At 42.9% G+C, this 21543-nt stretch overlaps 2 protein-coding genes across 4 annotated transcripts in view; both read right to left on the bottom strand.

Moving 5' to 3' along the window:
* gab2 (GRB2-associated binding protein 2) overlaps positions 1–15506 on the bottom strand; it is a 162346-nt gene extending 146840 nt beyond the window's left edge. Inside the window, exon 1 of one of the 3 annotated variants that reach the window (XM_045704159.1) lies at positions 14804–15506. In XM_045704159.1, the coding sequence (XP_045560115.1) occupies positions 14804–14878 (75 nt within the window). In that variant the 5' untranslated portion in view covers positions 14879–15506. The remainder of the gene's footprint in view (positions 1–14803) is intronic. The other 2 variants (XM_045704158.1, XM_045704160.1) reach the window with 2 other exon arrangements.
* Positions 15507–17348: 1842 nt separating this feature from the next.
* nars2 (asparaginyl-tRNA synthetase 2, mitochondrial) overlaps positions 17349–21543 on the bottom strand; it is a 28593-nt gene continuing 24398 nt past the window's right edge. Inside the window, exons 13-14 of the mRNA XM_014163702.2 lie at positions 21445–21471; positions 17349–18304 (exon numbers count right to left, since the gene is read on the bottom strand). Coding sequence (XP_014019177.1) covers positions 18160–18304; positions 21445–21471 — 172 coding nt within the window. The 3' untranslated portion in view covers positions 17349–18159. The remainder of the gene's footprint in view (positions 18305–21444; positions 21472–21543) is intronic.

The following is a 21543-nucleotide window of genomic DNA, read 5'->3' as shown; positions in this document are numbered from 1 at the left end:
GTACAACACAGCTCCTACTGTACAACACAGCTCCTACTGCACTGTACAACACAGCTCCTACTGTACTGTACAACACAGCTCCTACTGTACTGTACAACACTGCTCCTACAGTACTGTACAACACAGCTCCTACTGTATGTCAACACAGCCCCTACTGTACAACACAGCTCCTACTGTACAACACAGCTCCTACTGTACAACACAGCCCCTACTGTATAACACAGCTCCTACTGTATAACACAGCTCCTACTGTACAACACAGCTCCTACTGTACTGTACAACACGGCTCCTACTGTACTGTACAACACAGCTCCTACTGTACTGTATAACACAGCTCCTAATGTACAACACAGCTCCTACTGTACAACACAGCCCCTACTGTACAACAACACAGCTCCTACTGTACAACAACACAGCTCCTACTGTACAACAACACAGCTCCTACTGTACAACACAGCTCCTACTGTACAACAACACAGCTCCTACTGTACAACACAGCTCCTACTGTACAACACAGCTCCTACTGTACTGTACAACACAGCCCCTACTGTACAACACAGCTCCTACTGTACAACACAGCTCCTACTGTACAACACAGCTCCTACTGTATAACACAGCTCCTACTGTACAACACAGCCCCTACTGTACAACACAGCTCCTACTGTACAACACAGCTCCTACTGTACAACACGGCTCCTACTGTACTGTACAACACAGCTCCTACTGTACAACACAGCTCCTACTGTACAACACAGCTCCTACTGTACAACACAGCTCCTACTGTACAACACAGCTCCTACTGTACGTCAATGTAGCACAACAGTGGTTACAAGCAGACAGGTGATGTAGGGGTGGTGTTTAAAGGTGCTTAAGGCAAAGAGTATGCAAAGCTGTTATCAAGACAAAGGGTAATGGATATTGATTTGTTTAACACTGTTTTGGTTACTACATGATTCCATGTGATTCCATACATGAAGCTAACTGAGGAGAACAGGAGAGATACATGAAGCTAACTGAGGAGAACAGGGGAGATGCATGAAGCTAACTGAGGAGAACAGGAGAACAGGGGAGATACATGAAGCAAACTGAGGAGAACAGGGGAGATACATGAAGCTAACTGAGGAGAACAGGGGAGATACATGAAGCTAACTGAGGAGAACAGGGGAGATACATGAAGCTAACTGAGGAGAACAGGAGAGATACATGAAGCTAACTGAGGAGAACAGGGGAGATACATGAAGCAAACTGAGGAGAACAGGGGAGATACATGAAGCTAACTGAGGAGAACAGGGGAGATACATGAAGCTAACTGAGGAGAACAGGGGAGATACATGAAGCTAACTGAGGAGAACAGGGGAGATACATGAAGCTAACTGAGCGGAACAGGGGAGATACATGAAGCTAACTGAGGAGAACAGGAGAGATACATGAAGCTAACTGAGGAGAACAGGAGAGATACATGAAGCTAACTGAGGAGAACAGGGGAGATACATGAAGCTAACTGAGGAGAACAGGGGAGATACATGAAGCTAACTGAGGAGAACAGGGGAGATACATGAAGCTAACTGAGGAGAACAGGAGAGATACATGAAGCTCAATGAGGAGAACAGGAGAGATACATGAAGCTAACTGAGGAGAACAGGGGAGATACATGAAGCTAAATGAGGAGAACAGGAGAGATACATGAAGCTAACTGAGGAGAACAGGAGAGATACATGAAGCTAACTGAGGAGAACAGGGGAGATACATGAAGCTAACTGAGGAGAACAGGAGAGATACATGAAGCTAACTGAGGAGAACAGGGGAGATACATGAAGCTAACTGAGGAGAACAGGGGAGATACATGAAGCTAACTGAGGAGAACAGGAGAACAGGAGAGATACATGAAGCTAACTGAGGAGAACAGGAGAGATACATGAAGCTAACTGAGGAGAACAGGGGAGATACATGAAGCTAACTGAGGAGAACAGGGGAGATACATGAAGCTAACTGAGGAGAACAGGAGAACAGGAGAGATACATGAAGCTAACTGAGGAGAACAGGGGAGATACATGAAGCTAACTGAGCGGAACAGGGGAGATACATGAAGCTAACTGAGGAGAACAGGGGAGATACATGAAGCTAACTGAGCGGAACAGGGGAGATACATGAAGCTAACTGAGGAGAACAGGGGAGATACATGATGCTAACTGAGGAGAACAGGGGAGATACATGAGGCTAACTGAGGAGAACAGGGGAGATACATGAAGCTAACTGAGGAGAACAGGAGAGATACATGAAGCTAACTGAGGAGAACAGGGGAGATGCATGAAGCTAACTGAGGAGAACAGGGGAGATACATGAAGCAAACTGAGGAGAACAGGAGAGATACATGAAGCTAACTGAGGAGAACAGGGGAGATACATGAAGCTAACTGAGGAGAACAGGAGAGATACATGAAGCTAACTGAGGAGAACAGGAGAGATACATGAAGCTAACTGAGGAGAACAGGGGAGATACATGAAGCTAACTGAGGAGAACAGGGGAGATACATGAAGCTAACTGAGGAGAACAGGAGAACAGGAGAGATACATGAAGCTAACTGAGGAGAACAGGAGAGATACATGAAGCTAACTGAGGAGAACAGGAGAGATACATGAAGCTAACTGAGCGGAACAGGGGAGATACATGAAGCTAACTGAGGAGAACAGGGGAGATACATGAAGCTAACTGAGGAGAACAGGGGAGATAAATGAAGCTAACTGAGGAGAACAGGAGAGATACATGAAGCTAACTGAGGAGAACAGGGGAGATACATGAAGCTAACTGAGCGGAACAGGGGAGATACATGAAGCTAACTGAGGAGAACAGGGGAGATACATGAAGCTAACTGAGGAGAACAGGGGAGATACATGAAGCTAACTGAGGAGAACAGGGGAGATGCATGAAGCTAACTGAGTAGAACAGGGGAGATACATGAAGCTAACTGAGGAGAACAGGGGAGATGCATGAAGCTAACTGAGGAGAACAGGGGAGATACATGAAGCTAACTGAGGAGAACAGGGGAGATACATGAAGCTAACTGAGCGGAACAGGAGAGATACATGAAGCTAACTGAGGAGAACAGGGGAGATACATGAAGCTAACTGAGGAGAACAGGGGAGATACATGAAGCTAACTGAATGGACAGGAGAGATACATGAAGCTAACTGAGGAGAACAGGAGAGATACATGAAGCTAACTGAGGAGAACAGGGGAGATACATGAAGCTAACTGAGGAGAACAGGAGAGATACATGAAGCTAACTGAGGAGAACAGGAGAGATACATGAAGCTAACTGAGGAGAACAGGAGAGATACATGAAGCTCAATGAGGAGAACAGGAGAGATCCAGCTCTGAATGTATGTTGGTACGCTGACCCGCGAGCCACTGTGGACCATCATGATGAGATTTTCTGTACCCCCCCCACCACCACCTCCATCAAAGTTGCCTACCCCTGTCTTAATAGGTATACTATACTGTTACTATAGTCCTAAATGTTGACAAAAACATCCTACAGCTTCTCTCTCTTTCTCTCCTTCAGGAGACCTTGGCAGTGGAATGGCAGGAGCATTACTTCCCTTTAAAATAGCCTTTCTCTACATTTGGGCTCAGCTATGTCAGATGACAGTAATACCGCTATCTAAATGGTCCCCATTGTTCCACGACTAACAGCCTGCTCTCTCTCTCTCTCTCTCTCTCTCTCTCTCTCTCTCTCTCTCTCTCTCTCTCTCTCTCTCTCTCTCTCTCTCTCTCTCTCTCTCTCTCTCTCTCTCTCTCTCTCTCTCTCTCTCTCTCTCTCTCTCTCTCTCTCTCTCTCTCTCTCTCTCTCTCTCTCTCTCTCTCTCTCTCTCTCTCTCTCTCTCTCTCTCTCTCTCTCTCTCTCTCTCTCTCTCTCTCTCTCTCTCTCTCTCTCTCTCTCTCTCTCTCTCTCTCTCTCTCTCTCTCTCTCTCTCTCTCTCTCTCTCTCTCTCTCTCTCTCTCTCTCTCTCTCTCTCTCTCTCTCTCTCTCTCTCTCTCTCTCTCTCTCTCTCTCTCTAGTAGCTAAACATACCATGTCTTTACACTGCCTGCTTCAAGTGTGTGAGTTGGTTATTGGCTGGGGCTTGGAGACTAGTAGAGTTGTGTTGCTACCAGGCCCCACCTCCTAAACACCTGACTATTGGTTATTGGCTGGTTCTGGACTATAGAGGTGTGGTAGGTGCCATCAGGCCCCACCTCCTAGCGCCTGACTATTGGCTGGTTCTGGACTATAGAGGTGTGGTAGGTGCCACCAGGACCCCCTTGCAGTGACTAGAACCATAATATTAACAATTCTGTGTTTGTTCATAATACGTTTCTTCTATTTGTATCGTTTTTCTTCTGCCTACTGATGTCAACCATGGTGCTGCAGACGGTTGTGTCAGTGGTCTATGTTCTCCCTGACCTGCTGGTCTCTGGATAAACACAGTGACACACACACACACACACACACACACACACACACACACACACACACACACACACACACACACACACACACACACACACACACACACACACACACACACACACACACACACACACACACACACACACACAGAGAAAAAGAGAACAATGAGCAAAGACAGACAGACAGACTGAGTGGTCGGCCTTCTGAAGACATGCAGGAGAGACAGACAGACAGACTGAGTGGTCGGCCTTCTGAAGACATGCAGGAGAGACAGACAGACAGACTGAGTGGTCGGCCTTCTGAAGACATGCAGGAGAGACAGACAGACAGACTGAGTGGTCGGCCTTCTGAAGACATGCAGGAGAGACAGACAGACAGACTGAGTGGTCGGCCTTCTGAAGACATGCAGGAGAGACAGACAGACTGACAGACAGACTGAGTGAAGACATAGCGGACAGGGAAGGATTTCCACCCGATGAAACGCACACACAAAGATCACATCATGGCAAAGCCAGCTATACACTCTTAGGTTCTAGATAGAACACTTTAAGAAAAAAAGGTTATTCAGCTGTCCCCTTAGGAGAACGCTTTGAAGAGAACCTTTTAAGTTTCAGGTAGAACCTTTTCCACAGAGGATTCTACATGGAACCCAAAAGGGTTCTAACAAGAGAGAGAGAGAGAGAGAGAGAGAGAGAGAGAGAGAGAGAGAGAGAGAGAGAGAGAGAGAGAGAAACCAGCGATAGAGAGAGAGAAACAAGAGAGAAAGAGAGAGAGAAGGAGAGAGAAACGAGAGAGAAAGAACGAGAGAGAGAAACGAGAGAGAGAGGAAAGACACAAGACAAAGCCCCAACACCTCACATAGGACCAACAGACACCCCCCCAGAGAGAGACTCTTCCAGAGCTTCAGGCCCCCCCCACCCCCCCAGAGAGAGACTCTTCCAGAGCTTCAGGCCCCCCCCACCCCCCCGAGAGAGACTCTTCCAGAGCTTCAGGCCCCCCCCACCCCCCAGAGAGAGACTCTTCCAGAGCTTCAGGCCCCCCCACCCCCCCAGAGAGAGACTCTTCCAGAGCTTCAGGCGCCCCCCCAGAGAGAGACTCTTCCAGAGCTTCAGGCCCCCCCCCAGAGAGACTCTTCCAGAGCTTCAGGCGCCCCCCCCGAGAGAGACTCTTCCAGAGCTTCAGGCCCCCCCCCAGAGAGACTCTTCCAGAGCTTCAGGCGCCCCCCCAGAGAGAGACTCTTCCAGAGCTTCAGGCGCCCCCAACCCCCCAGAGAGAGACTCTTCCAGAGCTTCAGGCGCCCCCCCAGAGAGACTCTTCCAGAGCTTCAGGCGCCCCCCCCAGAGAGACTCTTCCAGAGCTTCAGGCGCCCCCCGAGAGAGACTCTTCCAGAGCTTCAGGCGCCCCCCCAGAGAGAGACTCTTCCAGAGCTTCAGGCGCCCCCCAGAGAGAGACTCTTCCAGAGCTTCAGGCGCCCCCCAGAGAGAGACTCTTCCAGAGCTTCAGGCCCCCCCCACCCCCAGAGAGAGACTCTTCCAGAGCTTCAGGCGCCCCCCACCCCCCAGAGAGAGACTCTTCCAGAGCTTCAGGCGCCCCCCAGAGAGACTCTTCCAGAGCTTCAGGCGCCCCCCCAGAGAGACTCTTCCAGAGCTTCAGGCGCCCCCCAGAGAGAGACTCTTCCAGAGCTTCAGGCGCCCCCCCCAGAGAGACTCTTCCAGAGCTTCAGCCCCCCCCCCCCAGACCTACACATAGAGGACCCACACAGAGAGACTCTTCCAGAGCTTCAGGACCCCCCCCAGACCTACACATAGAGGACCTACATCCAGACCACAGCACCACCAATCAATACCCTCCAAACCAACAATACCCACACCCCATATAGGCAAACCCCCACTCTTACACTAGCCCAAGACAATGGCATGTACCAGATGCTCAGCAGGCTCTGCTCACACTTACTAGCCTGAGGCCAAACCACACAACCAACAACAACATTGGACACTTTATGGAACACAAAGCCTTCCCTATCTCATCCTGGAATATCCAAGGACTGAGGTCATCTGCCTTTGGCCTAAAGAGCAGAAACCCAGACTTCAATTGGAAATACAGACATTGTCATCCTACAAGAATCCTAGTATAGAGGAGACGGACCCACTGGTTGCCCTCTAGGTTACAGAGAGCTGGTAGTCCCATCCACCAAACTACCAGGTGTGAAACAGGGAAGAGACTCAGGGGGGATGCTAATTTGGTATAGAGCAGACCTAACCCACTCTATTCAATGAATCAAAACAGGAACATTTTACATTTGGCTAGAAATTCAAAAGGAAATGATCTTACCAGAGAAAAATGTCCTCCTGTGTGCTACCTATATCCCCCACTAGAATCCCCATACTTTAATGAAGACAGCATCTCCATCATGGAAGGGGAAATCAATCATTTCCAGGCCCAGGGACATGTACTAGTCTGTGGTGACCTAAATGCCAGAACTGGACAAGAACCTGACACCCTCAGCACACAGGGGGACAAACACCTACCTGAAGGTCACTGTATTCCCTCCCTCATACACCCCCTGTGTGCTGAAGTAGGTAGGCTTCGAGGGGACTCCTATGGTAGGTACACCTATAGCTCATCTCTTGGCAGTAGTACTGTAGACTACTTTATCACTGACCTCAAACGACTCTCTTAGAGCGTTCACAGTCAGCCCACTAACACCCCTATCAGATCACAGCAAAATCACACTCTACTTGGAACAGAGCAATACTCAATCATGAGGCATCAAATCGAAATGAACTGAATAATATTAAGAAATGCTATAGATGGAAGGAAAGTAGTGTGGAAACCTACCAAAAAACAATTAGGCAACAACAAATGTAATCCCTTCTAGACAATTTCCTGGACAAAATGTTTCACTGTAATAGTGAAGGTGGTAACTTGGCAGTAGAAAATGTTAACAGTATATTTGACCTCTCAGCTTCCCTATCAAATCACAAAATATCAAGCAGACAACCTAAGAAAATGATCAACAATGACAAATAGTTTGATGAAGAATGTAAAAACCTAAGAAAATGATCAACAATGACAAATAGGTTTTTACATTCTTCATCAAACTAAGAAAGAAATTGAGAAACCTGTCCAGCCAAAAACAGAGATCCAGAAAACCTGAGTCTACGCCTTCACTATGGTGAATCACTAAAACAATACAGAAATACACTACGGAAAAAGAAGGAACAGCACGTCAGAAATCAGCTCAATGTAATTGAAGAATCCGTAGACTCTAACCACTTCTGGGAAAATTGGAAAACACTAAACAAATAACAACACGAAGAGTTATCTATCCAAAATGGAGCTGTATGAATAAACCAGTTTTTTGGCTCTATAACAAAGAACAAACAGCAAAAAATATACACAATATCAATTACACATCTTAGAATCAACTATTAAAGACGACCAGAACCCACTGGATTCACCAATTACCTTGAATGAACTACAGGACAAAATACAAACCCTCCAACCCCAAAAAGGCCTGTGGGGTTGATGGTATCCTCAATGAAATTATAAAATATACAGACCACAAATTCTAATTGGCTATACTAAAACTCTTTAACATCATCCTCAGCTCTGGCATCTTCCCCAATATTTGGAACCAAGGACTGATTACTCCAATCCACAAAAGTGGAGACAAATTTGACCCCAACAACTACAGTGGGATATGCGTCAACAGCAACCTTGGGAAAATCCTCTGCATTATCATTAACAGACTCGTACATTTACTCAGTGAAAACAATGTACTTAGCAAATGTCAAATTGGCTTTTTACCAAATGATCGTACGACAGACCACGTATTCACCCTGCACACCCTAATTGACAAACAAACAAACCAAAACAAAGGCAAAGTCTTCTCATGCTTTGTTGATTAAAAAAACAAGCATGCGGTTAAAATTGGCAATATACACATTTCTTCCCACAGGGCCGTGGGGTAAGACAGGGATGCAGCTTAAGCCCCACCCTCTTCAACATATATATCAACGAATTGGCGAGGGCACTAGAACAGTCTGCAGCACCCGGCCTCACCCTACTAGAATCTGAAGTCAAATGTCTACTGATGATCTGGTGCTTCTGTCCCCAAACCAAGGAGGGCCTACAGCAGCACCTAGATCCTCTGCACAGATTCTGACAGACCTGGGTCCTGACAGTAAATCTCAGTAATATAAAATAATGGTGTTCCAAAAAAGGTCCAGTTGCCAGGACCACAAATTCAAATTTCATCTAGACACCGTTGCCCTAGAGCACACAAAAAAACTATACATACCTCGGCCTAAACATCAGCGCCACAGGTAACTTCCATAAAGCTGTGAACGAGCTGAGAGACAAGGCAAGAAGACCCTTCTATGCCATCAAAAGGAACATAAAATTCAACATACCAATTAGGATCTGGCTATAAATACTTGAATCAGTTATAGAACCCATTGCCCTTTATGGTTGTGAGGTCTGGGGTCCGCTCACCAACCAAGAATTCACAAAATGGGACAAACACCTAATTGAGACTCTGCATGCAGAATTCTGCAAAAATATCCTGTGTACAACGTAAAACCAAATAATGCATTCAGAGCAGAATTAGGCCGAATCACGCTAATTATCAAAATCCATAAAAGAGACGTTAAATTCTACAACCTCGCTTCAAAAAAGAAGCGATTCCCAACGAGAGAGAGAGAGAGAGGAGAGAAACGAGAAAGAGAGAGGAGAGAAACGAGAGAGAGAGAGAGAGAGAGAGCGAGAGAGAAAGAGGAGAGAAACGAGAGAGAAAGGAGAAACGAGAGAAACGAGAGAGAGAGAAAGAGGAGAGAAACGAGAGAGAGAGAGAGAGAGAGAGAGAAAGAGGAGAGAAACGAGAAAGAGAGGGGAGAAACAAGAAACGAGAGACGGGAGAAATGAGAGAGAGAGGGGAGAGGAGAGAAACGAGAGAGAGAGGGGAGAGGAGAGAAACGAGAGAGAGAAAGAGGAGAGAAACGAGAGAGAGAGAGAGAGAGAGAGAGAGAGAGAGAGAGAGGAGAGGAGAGAAACGAGAGAGAGGAGAGAGGAGAGAAACGAGAGAGAGAGAAAGAGGAGAGAAACGAGAGAGAGAGGAGAGGAGAGAAACGAGAGAGAGAGGGGAGAGGAGAGAAACGAGAGAGAGGAGAGAAACGAGAGAGAGAGAGAGGAGAGAAACACGAGAGAGAGAGGAGAGGAGAGAAACGAGAGAGAGAGGGGAGAGGAGAGAAACGAGAGAGAGAGAGAGGAGAGAAACACGAGAGAGAGAGGAGAGGAGAGAAACGAGAGAGAGGAGAGAAACGAGAGAGAGAGAGAGGAGAGAAACGAGAGAAACGAGAGAGAGGAGAGAAACGAGAGAGAAAGAGAGAGAAACGAGAGAGAGAGCGAGAGGAGAGAAACGAGAGAGAGAGAGGAGAGGAGAGAAACGAGAGAGAGGAGAGAGGAGAGAAACGAGAGAGAGAGAAAGAGGAGAGAAACGAGAGAGAGAGGAGAGGAGAGAAACGAGAGAGAGAGGGGAGAGGAGAGAAACGAGAGAGAGGAGAGAAACGAGAGAGAGAGAGAGGAGAGAAACACGAGAGAGAGAGGAGAGGAGAGAAACGAGAGAGAGAGGGGAGAGGAGAGAAACGAGAGAGAGAGAGAGGAGAGAAACACGAGAGAGAGAGGAGAGGAGAGAAACGAGAGAGAGGAGAGAAACGAGAGAGAGAGAGAGGAGAGAAACGAGAGAAACGAGAGAGAGGAGAGAAACGAGAGAGAGGAGAGAAACGAGAGAGAGAGAGAGAGAAACGAGAGAGAGAGAGCGAGGAGAGAAACAAGAGAGAGAGAGCGAGGAGAGAAACGAGAGAGAAAGACGAGAGATATAGAGATGGGTTTGTAATGCAACACCATTGATAAACACTAGCCAGCTGTATTTGCCACAGATTGTCTCATGACCGTCACTGCTATCATAAATCCAATCTGATTCAGTTCAAGAGATTCAACACGATCATGTAACATTTCATATGAATTTGCAAGACGTAATATATCATATGAATTTACAGGTCAGCACCACCCCAACGTCAACATATTTCAAAAGCTTCTATGTTCTGTAGTAAAAAAGAAGTGTTTCCAATGACATTAAATCGGTTTGCATCATGTGATTTTTAACAAATTATGAGTAGGCATTACTTACTAACTGGTTGATGATGTCAATGGAAACACTTATCTTCCTCTATATTCTACTACAAACATCTTTTGTGGAATAATTCAGACATAACTATAAGGAATAAGGCATTGTTCTACACCAGCTGGCATGAGAGGAATATTGACTTTGTTCTTGATGTTTTCGACAACAAAGGGTAATATTCTCACATATGAACAATTTATAACAATTGAAAGAGTTTCCAATACCTTTCAGAGAGTTTATTTCTGTGGTCCCGTGTGGCTCAGTTGGTAGAGCGTGGTGTTTGCAACGCCAGGGTTGTTGGTTCGATTCCCACGGGGGGGACCAGTACGGAGAAATGTATGCATTCACTACTGTAAGTCGCTCTGGATAAGAGCGTCTGCTAAATGACTCAAATGTAAATCAAAGGCGTTCCAAGCTACACTAATGGAAACCCATCTTAGCTGTGGTAACCATCACAAAGGTTATATTTTTGGTTTGTTCCAGTATTCTCTCATTAATACCTGCGTTCTGTTTTGTATGATGTAAGAATGTTGATCTGTATTTTGAATTTAAAACAAAAATATATTTTTTGAAATATATTGTAACATTTTATATATATATATATATACACACACACGTTTCTATGTTTGTAGTAGAATATATATATATATTCTACTACAAACATATAAACGTGCCATTTTAACATACAGTTCGTTGATGTTGGGGTGGTGCTCAAGATGTAAACCTTCAGTCATTATGTCCTCCTGTGTTTAGAACCATCAGTCATCATGTCCTCCTATGTTTATCACCATCAGTCATCATGTCCTCCTATGTTTATCACCATCAGTCACCATGTCCTCCTATGTTTATCACCATCAGTCACCATGTCCTCCTATGTTTATCACCTTCAGTCATTATGTCCTCCTGTGTTTATCACCATCAGTCACCATGTCCTCCTATGTTTATCACCATCAGTCACCATGTCCTCCTGTGTTTAGAACCTTCAGTCACCATGTCCTCCTGTGTTTATCACCATCAGTCATCATGTCCTCCTGTGTTTAGAACCTTCAGTCACCATGTCCTCCTGTGTTTATCACCATCAGTCACCACGTCCTCCTGTGTTTATCACCATCAGTCACCACGTCCTCCTGTGTTTATCACCATCAGTCACCACGTCCTCCTGTGTTTAGAACTATCAGTCACCATGTCCTATGTTTAGAACCTTCAGTCACCATGTCCTCCTATGTTTGTCACCATCAGTCACCACGTCCTCCAGTGTTTAGAACCATCAGTCACCATGTCCTCCTGTGTTTAGAACCATCAGTCACCATGTCCTCCTGTGTTTAGAACCATCAGTCACCATGTCCTCCTGTGTTTAGAACCATCAGTCACCATGTCCTCCTGTGTTTAGAACCATCAGTCACCATGTCCTCCTGTGTTTAGAACCATCAGTCACCATGTCCTCCTGTGTTTAGAACCATCAGTCACCATGTCCTCCTATGTTTAGAACCATCAGTCACCACGTCCTCCTATGTTTAGAACCTTCAGTCACCATGTACTCCTGTGTTTAGAACCATCAGTCACCACGTCCTCCTGTGTTTAGAACCATCAGTCACCATGTCCTCCTATGTTTAGAACCATCAGTCACCATGTCCTCCTGTGTTTAGAACCATCAGTCACCACGTCCTCCTGTGTTTAGAACCATCAGTCACCACGTCCTCCTGTGTTTAGAACCATCAGTCACCACGTCCTCCTGTGTTTAGAACTATCAGTCACCATGTCCTCCTATGTTTAGAACCATCAGTCACCATGTCCTCCTGTGTTTAGAACCATCAGTCACCACGTCCTCCTATGTTTAGAACCATCAGTCACCATGTCCTCCTGTGTTTAGAACCATCAGTCACCACGTCCTCCTGTGTTTAGAACCATCAGTCACCACGTCCTCCTATGTTTAGAACCATCAGTCACCACGTCCTCCTGTGTTTAGAACCATCAGTCACCATGTCCTCCTGTGTTTAGAACCATCAGTCACCACGTCCTCCTATGTTTAGAACCATCAGTCACCACGTCCTCCTGTGTTTATCACCATCAGTCACCATGTCCTCCTATGTTTAGAACCTTCAGTCACCATGTACTCCTGTGTTTAGAACCATCAGTCACCACGTCCTCCTGTGTTTAGAACCATCAGTCACCATGTCCTCCTATGTTTAGAACCATCAGTCACCATGTCCTCCTGTGTTTAGAACCATCAGTCACCACGTCCTCCTGTGTTTAGAACCATCAGTCACCACGTCCTCCTGTGTTTAGAACCATCAGTCACCACGTCCTCCTATGTTTAGAACCATCAGTCACCACGTCCTCCTGTGTTTAGAACCATCAGTCACCATGTCCTCCTGTGTTTAGAACCATCAGTCACCACGTCCTCCTATGTTTAGAACCATCAGTCACCACGTCCTCCTATGTTTAGAACCATCAGTCACCACGTCCTCCTCTGTTTATCACCATCAGTCACCATGTCCTCCTGTGTTTAGAACCATCAGTCACCACGTCCTCCTATGTTTAGAACCATCAGTCACCACGTCCTCCTGTGTTTATCACCATCAGTCACCATGTCCTCCTATGTTTAGAACCATCAGTCACCACGTCCTCCTGTGTTTAGAACTATCAGTCACCATGTCCTCCTATGTTTAGAACCATCAGTCACCACGTCCTCCTGTGTTTAGAACCATCAGTCACCATGTCCTCCTGTGTTTAGAACTATCAGTTGGATGATGCTGTTCACATGTCGTGTCCAGAGACAGACATACTTTCCCAAATGACACTACTAAATGGTCCTGGTCAAAAGTAGGGAGGGACACAATGCATGTCCAGTCCTTACAGATTAAATATTGGTGACTACAGTAATATTCATTCATATCAAGGCAACACAGACAGCAGTTAAATTATTTTCAGTGGATTTGTATTTATTTATTTAAATTAGGCAAGTCATTTAAGAACAAATTCTTGTTTACAATGACTGCCTAGAAACATGAGAGTTATATTATATATTTCTTCCTTCTGCTACTGAGCAGTTTACAGGCAATTATGGGGACATCTGTCCTTAACAGCATTAGACGGACAGCCAGACAGACGGACAGCCAGACAGACGGACGGCCAGACGGCATCTCTATGGTACTATAGAGCCCCATTGTGAGCACAGCTTCCTCTGCAGGCCTTTAACTACCAGTTAAATATAGTCCCAGTATGAAAAGGCACATACATTCATGAATACAGTTGGTTTAGGAAGCACATTACATTTACGTCATTATAGCAGATGCTCTTATCCAGAGCGATTTACAGGAGCAATTAGGGAAGGGATTATTTTTATATGGTGGGAATTCAGTCGGGCTCTCAATTTACTGTTGACAGTCAGAATAATAGAATACACAAGGTGACATTTCTACATTTTATTGTGTATCAGCAGTCACTTAACTAGCCCATGTCAGCTAAAATGTTTTTGATTGGTAAATTAGTCTAGAAGCCAGCTATCCAAACTTGTAGTACCAGTGGGGCCCCTTGATCATCAGTTATCATATTAAAAACTGCAGACGTTTTTTTTGCCTTAAAACCCTCATGGCAAAATGTGTAGAATTGCAGGAAATTAATTTTAAAACTTAAAATGTTTTTTTTTTTTTTGTCTTTAATGTACACAAAGGTGAGTGGCTAATTTGTGGCTAAATGACTTAAATGTAAATGTAAAAGGTGTGACCCACGAGCCACTGCCGGCCCCTCCTGATGAGTTCCGTTTTTATCTGGGTCCCCCATCCTCACCAAAAAAGCCCATCCCTGAATTAGGGTAAAGTGCCTTAATGGCTGGACAACCTGCTGTCACATGACTTCAAAACACAGAGGGAGCAGTATCAGATAAGTCTAAAACACAAGAGGAGAAAATTGGAGGCAACATGTAACTCTCTGGGTTAGATGTATGCACCTGTTAGAAATTACAACAAACCACAAAACAGTCTCTCTCTCTCTCTCTCTCTCTCTCTCACACTTTATACATACCAGCTAAAGTGGGTGGACAAGACACAAGCAACGGCCAGAACAACTGTCCGTCTTATCACAGCTTATTGAGTCAATACAGGCTGTTGAGGAGGGAGGGGGAAAAAAAGTGCGCAAAAAAGTAGAATAATGTATTCTATATTACTTACATATCTCCTCAGTTTCTTCTCTGGTGGCGACTTTCTCAGCCAGCCCTGGAAGATGATTTCTCCTCCACCGCTCATACTGAACAAACAACCCGCTTCTTCCAAAAAAAATCCTGTTCCAGTCTCTTAACCGCTACTGGTGTACTGGTCTTTCTTTAGTACATGACGGGTCCCGTCCAGTTATTTTAGACAATGTGAAATGGTGTTATCGGTACCGGACACTGTTTGGTGCAGTCTGCTGCCCATTTATCTCGTTGGTCTATAGCGCAAGGCCGGCTAGGAGGGAGAGAGAGAGAGAGAGAGAGAGAGAGAGGACGAGATGCTTGCTGACTGCTATTCGTCCTTGGTGTCACCATAACGCACAGAACTGAATCCAACCTCTAACCGGTTGGCGGAACCCCGGAGCGCATTCACCGATCTCTCGTCCCTCTCTTCTCGGCTGTGCTGAGCGGTGAACTAGCATCGAGCCAGCGAGCGGCGGGTAAACTCAACGGATCCCGGTGATGTAGGAAGTAGAGAAGGGTGTCTCTGCACTTTGTTTTCCAATTGACACCACGCCCACTGAACTACAGGGATGGGCTCCGGGCGAGTAGAGCCGCGCTGGGATGAACAGACAGGCGCTGCGCCTTGGCTTGACGCAGACACAGCTCCTCTCTCTCTGTCTCTCTCTCTGTCGGTCTGATCAGCCCGGTGCTGCTGTTCTGGTCCGGAGTCCATTATGCGCTGAAGCAGTCAGACGCTACAATAGTGTAGTATAAACGACACACCCACTGGGTAAAAACGGGTTGAATCAACAGCGTTTCCATGTCATTTCAACCCCCTAAAAAAAATCCAATGTGATGATGTTGAATCAACGCGGAAAACGGATTGGATTGAAAAATATATATATGTTTTACATCAATCATATAGGAATGTCAAGATTTGTTTTTTCACACCCAACTTTTAACTTAAATCCGGTGACATGTTTTTGTTGATTTCACGTTTAATTCACTTTAGTTGACATCTCAACCAAATGTAAATCAGAAGTAGATGTTAAACTGGTGTGTCTGTGCTCAGTGGGCAGAGACAAATGAAATAGTGAACATGGAAACAGGAGATGTACTATAGCAGAAAGACTATGTGTCTACTTAGACAAACCGTAATGTAAACATGTCGGTGAATGGAAACATTCATCTGTAAATAAGGACAATTGGTTTCATCCAACTTTTTAATGCATGAAAGTCAAATTAATTAGTAGGCTAATAGGTTTCTAAGATAACATTTTATTCCACCTATAAGTTGTGTAGAGAAACTTGTGGGTTAATTAACTTTCGCTTGAATGCGAATCTTTCGTCGGTGGCAGAAAGACAAAGATACAGGATACAGAAAATACAGGAGATAGGAAATGAGGAAGAGGTGTAAAAAAACGCACCATCTAGTGGAGGAAAGAGACACTACACCACGTAGCTTTGGCCCAGGGCCCAGTTTCCCAAAAGCATCTTAAGCCTAGTTTCATCTGGGCGTTAGTGAAGGAACTCACACAATTAGTCTGGACACCATTACCTAACAAGGGCCATCATCACATAACCACAGGAACTGGATGTGATGTCAAAAGTTAATCCTTCTTCAGCCTTGTTTCGTCATCATAATACAAACAGTAGTGTGATCTTGTCTGTACACCTGAATTCCTCCTGTAAACAGTAGTGACCTTGTCTGTACACCTGAATTCCTCCTGTAAACAGTAGTGATCTTGTCTGTACACCTGAATTCCTCCTGTAAACAGTAGTGACCTTGTCTGTACACCTGAATTCCTCCTGTAAACAGTAGTGATCTTGTCTGTACACCTGAATTCCTCCTGTAAACAGTAGTGACCTTGTCTGTACACCTGAATTCCTCCTGTAAACAGTAGTGATCTTGTCTGTACACCTGAATTCCTCCTGTAAACAGTAGTGACCTTGTCTGTACACCTGAATTCCTCCTGTAAACAGTAGTGATCTTGTCTGTACACCTGAATTCCTCCTGTAAACAGTAGTGTGATCTTGTCTGTACACCTGAATTCCTCCTGTAAACAGTAGTGTGATCTTGTCTGTACACCTGAATTCCTCCTGTAAACAGTAGTGACCTTGTCTGTACACCTGAATTCCTCCTGTAAACAGTAGTGATCTTGTCTGTACACCTGAATTCCTCCTGTAAACAGTAGTGACCTTGTCTGTACACCTGAATTCCTCCTGTAAACAGTAGTGACCTTGTCTGTACACCTGAATTCCTCCTGTAAACAGTAGTGTGATCTTGTCTGTACACCTGAATTCCTCCTGTAAACAGTAGTGATCTTGTCTGTACACCTGAATTCCTCCTGTAAACAGTAGTGTGATCTTGTCTGTACACCTGAATTCCTCCTGTAAACAGTAGTGTGATCTTGTCTGTGCACCTGAATTCCTCCTGTAAACAGTAGTGTGATCTTGTCTGTGCACCTGAATTCCTCCTGTAAACAGTAGTGTGATCTTGTCTGTACACCTGAAGGACTCTTGGGAAACTGTACTAGACTCAATCAACAATACATTTGGTCCAATTAACATCGAATCACATTTTTTATTAGTCACATAAATGTTTATCGGATGTTATTTGCGGATGTAGCGAATTACATTTAAACATATGAGCAGTAGTTTGCAGCGCCCTCGGCACCCCTACTTCCCTGCGGCTATTCATTTATACACTATTTTTGACAGTTTCTTATATAAAACAACAACAGACAACATTTGATCATTTTTGACTTTTTATAAATCAAACAAACAAAAAAAAAACAGTGACATCTTTACAAACGAATCATCTGACCAGTGATCCGTACACTGGGTGGACAAAACATTATGAACACCTGCTCTTTCCATGATATAGGTGAATCCAGGTTATGATCTCTTATTGATGTCCCTTGTTAAATCCACTTCAATCAGTGTAGATGAAGGGGAGGATGACGGGTTAAAGAAGGATTTTTAAGCCTTGAGACCATTGAGACATGGATTGTGTCTGTGTGCCATTCAGAGGGTGAATGGGAAAGACAAAATATTTAAGTGCCTTTGAACGGGGTATGGTGGTAGGTGCCAGGCGCACCGGTTTGTGTAAAGAACTGCAACGCTGCTGGGTTTTTCACATTAAACAGTTTCCTGTGTGTATCAAGAATGGTCCACCACCCAAAGGACATCCAGCCAACTTGACACAACTGTGGGAAGCATTGGGGTCAACATGGGCCAGCGCCCCTGTGAAACGCTTTCCACACCTTGTAGAGTCCATGTCCAGATTAACTGAGGCTGTTCTGAGAGGGTAAAAGGGGGTGTAACTCAATATTAGGAAGGTGTTCTTAATGTTTTGTCCACTCAGTGTATAGTTTACAGAAGGCACGAGCGGGAGTATCTGGGGAATGGAATAACGTCTTTGATGTTGTCGACCCCCAAAACACACTGCAGGTAGCGCTCAAAGCCCATACCAAACCCACCGTGAGGGACAGAACCAAACCGCCTCAGATCCAAATACCTGGACAGACAGAATACAGCAGATTAGGATAGAACAGAATCAAACAGTGCAGAGTAGAACAGATTAGAGTAGAATATAACAGATTAGAGTAGACTATAACAGATTAGAGTAGAATAGAGTAGACTATAACAGATTAGAGTAGAATAGAGTAGAATAGAACAGAATAGAACAGATTAGAGTAGACTATAACAGATTAGAGTAGAATAGAGTAGACTATAACAGATTACAGTAGAATAGAGTAGACTATAACAGATTAGAGTAGAATATAACAGAATAGAACAGATTAGAATAGAATAGAACAGAACAGAACAGAATATAACAGAATAGAACAGATTAGAGTAGAATATAACAGAACAGAATAGAACAGAATAGAACAGATTAGAACAGAATATAACAGAACAGAATAGAACAGAATATAACAGAATATAACAGAATAGAACAGAATAGAACAGATTAGAGTAGAATATAACAGAACAGAATAGAACAGAATAGAACAGATTAGAACAGAACAGAACAGAATAGAACAGAATAGAGTAGAATATAACATAATCAAACCGTGTAGAATATAACAGAATAGAAAAGATTAGAGTAGAATATAACAGAATAGAATAGTGCAGAGTAGAACAGAATAGAGTAGAATAGAACAGATTAGAGTAGAATATAACAGAATAGAACAGGATAGAACAGATTAGAGTAGAATAGAACAGATTAGAGTAGAATATAACAGAATAGAACAGTGCAGAGTAGAACAGAATAGAGTAGAATAGAACAGATTAGAGTAGAATAGAGTAGACTATAACAGATTAGAGTAGAATAGAGTAGACTATAACAGATTAGAGTAGAATAGAGTAGACTATAACAGATTAGAGTAGAATAGAGTAGACTATAACAGATTACAGTAGAATAGAGTAGACTATAACAGATTAGAGTAGAATAGAGTAGACTATAACAGATTAGAGTAGAATATAACAGAATAGAACAGATTAGAATAGAATAGAACAGAACAGAACAGAATATAACAGAATAGAACAGATTAGAGTAGAATATAACAGAACAGAATAGAACAGAATAGAACAGATTAGAACAGAACAGAATAGAACAGAATAGAGTAGAATATAACATAATCAAACCGTGTAGAATATAACAGAATAGAAAAGATTAGAGTAGAATATAACAGAATAGAATAGTGCAGAGTAGAACAGAATAGAGTAGAATAGAACAGATTAGAGTAGAATATAACAGAATAGAACAGGATAGAACAGATTAGAGTAGAATAGAACAGATTAGAGTAGAATATAACAGAATAGAACAGTGCAGAGTAGAACAGAATAGAGTAGAATAGAACAGATTAGAGTAGAATATAACAGAATAGAACAGTGCAGAGTAGAACAGAATAGAGTAGAATAGAACCGATTAGAGTAGAATATAACAGAACAGAAAAGATTAGAGTTGAATAGAACAGAATAGAGTAGAATATAACAGAATAGAACAGATTAGAGTAGAATATAACAGAATAGAACAGTGTAGAGTAGAATATAACAGAATAGAACAGTGTAGAGTAGAATAGAACAGAATAGAGTAGAATAGAACAGATTAGAGTAGAATATAACAGAATAGAACAGGATAGAACAGATTAGAGTAGAATAGAACAGATTAGAGTAGAATATAACAGAATAGAACAGATTAGAGTAGAATAGAACAGAATAGAATATAACAGAATAGAACAGAACAGATTAGAGTAGAATATAACAGAATAGAGTAGAATAGAACAGATTAGAGTAGAATATAACAGAATAGAACAGGATAGAACAGATTAGAGTAGAATAGAACAGATTAGAGTAGAATATAACAGAATAGAACAGATTAGAGTAGAATAGAACAGAATAGAGTAGAATATAACAGAATAGAACAGAACAGATTAGAGTAGAATATAACAGATTAGAGTAGAATATAACAGAATAGAACAGATTAGAGTAGAATATAACAGAATAGAATAGATTAGAGTAGAATATAACAGTGTAGAGTAGAATAGAACAGATTAGAGTAGAATATAACAATAGAACAGATTAGAGTAGAATATAACAGAATAGAACAGATTAGAGTAGAATATAACAGAATAGAACAGTGTAGAGTAGAATATAACAGAATAGAACAGATTAGAGTAGAATAGAACAGAATAGAACAGATTAGAGTAGAATAGAACAGATTTGAGTAGAATAGAACAGATTTGAGTAGAATATAACAGAATAGAACAGATTAGAGTAGAATAGAACAGAATAGAACAGTGTAGAGTAGAATATAACAGAATAGAACAGTGTAGAGTAGAATATAACAGAATAGAGTAGAATAGAACAGAATAGAGGTGAATAGAACAGGATAGAACAGATTAGAGTAGAATATAACAGAATAGAGTAGAATATAACAGAATAGAACAGAACAGATTAGAGTAGAATAGAACAGAATATAACAGAATATAACAGATTAGAGTAGAATAGAACAGAATAGAATAGAACAGATTAGAGTAGAATAGAACAGAATAGAACAGAACAGATTAGAGTAGAATAGAACAGATTAGAGTAGAATATAACAGAATAGAACAGAACAGATTAGAGTAGAATATAACAGTGTAGAGTAGAATAGAACAGAATAGAACAGATTAGAGTAGAATATAACAGAATATAACAGAATATAACAGATTAGAGTAGAATAGAACAGAATAGAATAGAACAGATTAGAGTAGAATAGAACAGAATAGAACAGAACAGATTAGAGTAGAATAGAACAGAATAGAACAGATTAGAGTAGAATAGAACAGATTAGAGTAGAATATAACAGAATAGAACAGATTAGAGTAGAATATAACAGATTAGAGTAGAATATAACAGAATAGAACAGTGTAGAGTAGAATAGAACAGAATATAACAGATTAGAGTAGAATAAAACAGAATAGAACAGATTACAGTAGAATATAACAGAATATAACAGATTAGAGTAGAATATAACAGAATAGAACAGTGTAGAGTAGAATATAACAGAATAGAACAGTGTAGAGTAGAACGGAGTAGAAAATAATAAAGTACTTCATTATAAGCAAACATAGTTACACAATATCAACACGTGTTGAATTAAAATGCTCTTACCATCCGTATGTCTCATCCAAGCCAGCCCTAAAGAAGACGCATGTGTGTTTAACAGACGAGCAATTACAAACAATTACCAAATTGTGTTGATTCCATGTG

This window comes from Salmo salar, chromosome ssa20 (assembly GCF_905237065.1).
Source record: "Salmo salar chromosome ssa20, Ssal_v3.1, whole genome shotgun sequence".
In the NCBI taxonomy this organism is placed as follows: domain Eukaryota; kingdom Metazoa; phylum Chordata; class Actinopteri; order Salmoniformes; family Salmonidae; genus Salmo; species Salmo salar.
Note: the sequence above shows the minus strand (reverse complement) of the source record. Positions and strands in the feature narration are given on the sequence as shown.